At 30.0% G+C, this 4278-nt stretch overlaps 1 protein-coding gene across 1 annotated transcript in view; it reads right to left on the minus strand.

Annotated features, from left to right (window-relative positions):
- LOC108735629 (vacuolar protein sorting-associated protein 13) overlaps window positions 1-3792 on the minus strand; it is a 15537-nt gene extending 11745 nt beyond the window's left edge. The window contains exons 1-2 of the mRNA XM_025974286.1: window positions 3767-3792; window positions 258-495 (exon numbers count right to left, since the gene is read on the minus strand). Of these exons, the coding sequence (XP_025830071.1) occupies window positions 258-495; window position 3767 (239 nt within the window). The 5' untranslated portion in view covers window positions 3768-3792. The remainder of the gene's footprint in view (window positions 1-257; window positions 496-3766) is intronic.
- Between the last annotated feature and the right edge of the window lie 486 nt (window positions 3793-4278).

Genomic DNA, 4278 nt, shown 5'->3' on the forward strand with positions numbered 1-4278 from the left:
TGTCAGCACAGGGCAAAGTAGTATTACGTAGTTAGTATCAACAATTTCTTATGCTGAAGTGTACGATGTGTTGCATACTTATTTCCAAACAATTTCTTTAAATTTACTTTTTCAAACAATTTTTAACACAAAAACAGTAATTACACAAATTGTTCACAAAAGTGAATTTCGACCACTCGAAGCAATAGTGCTAACAGTTTCGAGCTCACAGGGACTGATAGGAGGGAAGAACTAGTAATTATTAAAATAAATATTACTTAATTGCGTGTCCTCCGGCCCGTGTTTCCAAACGACACTTGACTCCAGTCAATTGTGAAGAAATAATCTTTTTGGGTGTATCATAAATTTCTGTTACAAGAGTTTTCAAAATGAACACACCAGACATGTCGACGTAAGATTCGGGATATTCAGTAGGTGCGAGGTTTTCCTGGTAATCGATAGCTTCAAATAGGCGTTGCTTTTCTTCGGGAGTCAGTGCGGATTGGAACTGTTTCAAAACACTCGCCATCGTATAACGCGTCGACGTTTCGCTATACACTTGTTTCATTTTCCCGCTTACCTAAAATCAGTAAAATATTATAATTAATAATAGAATGAAAATGCTTTCTTTCTTAAGTTACTTACATTTAATAGAAATGGCTCGGTGTGGTTCAGGTGATCCTTAGGTCGACACATTAATGTCTTTGAGATAGTCACGTTCGAATTCAAGTCGCGCCAGACAAAAGGTACCGAGGTCACAGAGTAGCTTTTAACCGAAAAAAACAGCTGACCCGTAGTAGTATACACTGCCTTGTATGGCAAATTTCGGGACTGTCCTGGTTGTATGTTGAAAATGAAAGCCAAATTATTACTTTTTTCTGTCATATAATAGATATCTACTGGAATAGTGAAATGATTGAAAATCTACAAAAACAAAATTACCACTTAGAAATTATAAAAATATGTTATATGTTACTTTATATATATGTATAATACGTATATGTATTAATCCACTTATAATATATACAGACCTTTAGTATGCTTCTTAATGTTAAGGAAAGGACCCCGTGTTCCATGGAAACTTCCGAAATTAGGCCTTTGTTCGTTTTTGGATCGAGTGGGAAGTATCTTTTGTCGGCTCTTTCAAAAGGTAATTTTAGTTCCTTTTCAAAAGTTTCAACCTATATACAAATGATAAATGACCATATTAACATTTAATAACAATGTTTGAAAGGGTATTAAATCAAATTGATATACAAAAAAGAGAATATATAAATACCAATCTACGTACTAAAAGTGTACAATTGAAAGCAAATAAAAAATGAAATTATACTGTCTGTATGTGTAGCAATTATGAAAGATATGAACAAAATTTACATTTGAAATTTCCAATTTTTAATTAATTCCGCATAAATAGAATTTATAGAGAAAGAATGAAATAAACAATTTAGACCACGGCATCATACCTTGACGAAGAGGAAGTTTTCTGGTGATTTTTGGCTGTCCAAGGAGAGCTGATACTGAATTTTTGACACCTCTTGCATGAACGACTTCAGCTCAAGAGGCACCTGAGTGNAGGTTTGGGATTAAGTTTTAATTGTACTGAGGACATTATAGGTTGAAGTACTGTAAAATATGAAATGTCAAAACAAAATTGTTGCTTTAATTAGGTCTCTCTCATACTGTATTTATAATTTTCTGGTTGAAACCTGTTTGTGGCAGTTTCCCTAATCAGATTTTGAACAACTTCTTCAGGTGATAAATGAGAATAAGTAACACTATCGCAGTTCCAATAAACTGCTAAAGCATCCAACTGTACAGCCTAAAGTTAAAAAATTTTAATAATACCTAACTATTTCATTGAACATTTATTTTGGAATACCTTATAAATTTTTGTTACAATTTCTTCCACAACTGTGGGTTTCCAATTTTCATCTGTGGTGTCTATTGCTAAATTGTTTAAAGTTATTCCCATGGCAAAGGGATGTCCTGGATTTGTTATTTTATCTTCATAGCGAATGTGAATATTGGTTATTTTTACCTGCAGGTTTTTAATGATCTGAACAATAAGTTTTTCCAAAAAAGTATCATCAGTTTTCTCTAAAAAAATAAATAACATATTAAAAATAATATTACTATTTGCAAGATAAAAAGGCTTTTAAACTGTATATGATACTATTAGTCAAAGGTTATACATGCAGCTCTGATTTAATATTTACAAATATTTCTTAGAACCTAAGACCAGAAAAATAAAGTATAAATCAATAGTTCTAAAACATACCCATTTCTGCTTCTCTTTTTTTCCTTTCCTCAATTTGAGCCAATGCTGAATATTTAGTGTCTCTTAACTTCTTTTCATCTTTTATTGGGTCATACTTGATCTCTCTGTTTGGCACAAGTATCAAATATAGTCCATCAATACTTGCTTCTGTTGCTGAGCTATATAAATTTTTCCATGGAATTTTCAATGTCAAATTACCTGTAATACATATAAGAATATATAAATAGATAATTGTACCATCATAATCCTCAACTTACCTAGCCTGCCGTAGGCAATTTGTAATGGAAGATCCAATTCATCAACAGCACTTTGTTTTAAAATTAAATCTTTCAATTCTACATCCCCTACATAAAAACAATCTAATTAGTATCACTGTTATTTGCTATAAAGTACTGTTACCATTACCTCCCCAAATGCCAAGATTTAATTGTTTACTATCCAAATTTTCAATAAAGTCTCCCAAGATTCGATTCAAAATATCGGTTACTACAGACTCGAACACCATTTTTTCCAATTATTAAGCACTGAAAAAATGTTTTAAAAGAATTACAACACTTTATTTAAAATAACGATGACATCAGTTTGCAATGTAGGTTAGGTAATTTATCGAATCCGGAAATAACTGGATCACCCTACCACTTGTAACACAATGCTTGTCATTAGTTGATTAAAAGTCCATAACTATATTTTGTAATTAATTAACAAAAACATTTTTAAATATTTTAAGATTTTAACGTTATATTACCACTATTCACTTTTCAAATTTGACAATTCGAACCATAGAGAACATTCAGATTTTATTTTTAAGGTTGTTGAAGTCATTTTCTTGGTCTCTGAAAAATGTCATGATTCAGCTACTAATAAAATAGTGGCTCATTAACCTTCAGAAGTAGAATTAAATATATTAATTTTAGTGCTACTTCAAAAACAAATACATACGATTACGCATATATGTTTGGGTATATAAGTTACGTCTTTATTAGTTCTTCTTTATCTTTAAGAAGAAAAGAATTAATTTATCTACACCTTTTTGGTTTTTTCCTCGATTATTATTAAATTACCAGTACAGTATTAGATGTTATTAATGTAGTGATAATTGAAAAACCTCATTAACTGTATCAATTGTGCTACTTCATTCGTAAGATGACAAGCAAAAAGAAGCAGATTACGTGGATGTACTTTTAAAGCGAATCTCATAAACATTCCAGAGTACAGGATTAATGCTAGAATTTTTTAAAATATAAAAATGATTCTCAAATTGATATCTCTTTAAATTTACCATATATTAAATTTAGATACACTTACAATTTTGTTTTGATTTGTCTAACGTTGGAGATGATTATTTATATACATGGTTTAGAATATTATTTTTAAACAAAAAGAAAGCGTTATTACTAGCAAATTAATACAAAAAAAGGGGTTAAAACACACACACACAGATATATATTATACAAAAAATAATACGATTTATTTTAATTAACGAGATACTGAAAATTAAGTACATACTGACAGACTGAGATTGTACCGTTGAAATTGNTAGTAGTTAAAGGAATAGTCCAGTTAAGGAGAGGTCCCCAAAAATGAGTACTAATTACATATAAAAAGTAAATCGTAAATTTAACAATCCAAATTTGGCTAGTTAAGAAATTTACTAACCTCATTAAATAACTGATTGTTTCTTTTTTCTTGGAAAAATTCATTTTGATGTAAAAAGAAGATAGTATAACTATAATAGTTAAAAAGGTACGATAGCAAACCATGCGATAAAGTAATGTCAAAATTTTTATGTCAGCAATTTTACGAATAAATTTGTTCCACAACTATTTGAATACCCTTTGTAGATATATAACCAATAGAGTGATTCATATTTTTTGTATCACATTTTGTAAAGAGTAGCAGGCAACCCGTCATACCGTCATGTACCGCTAAAACGGTATACAAAATCTCAACAATAAATTCGACATTATTTTTTAAAATCAAATTAGTGCTTCTTTAATAAAGTGTGTATATTTTTTACA

Source organism: Agrilus planipennis, unplaced genomic scaffold (genome assembly GCF_000699045.2).
Source record: "Agrilus planipennis isolate EAB-ADULT unplaced genomic scaffold, Apla_2.0 scaffold86, whole genome shotgun sequence".
Taxonomy (NCBI): Eukaryota; Metazoa; Arthropoda; class Insecta; order Coleoptera; family Buprestidae; genus Agrilus; species Agrilus planipennis.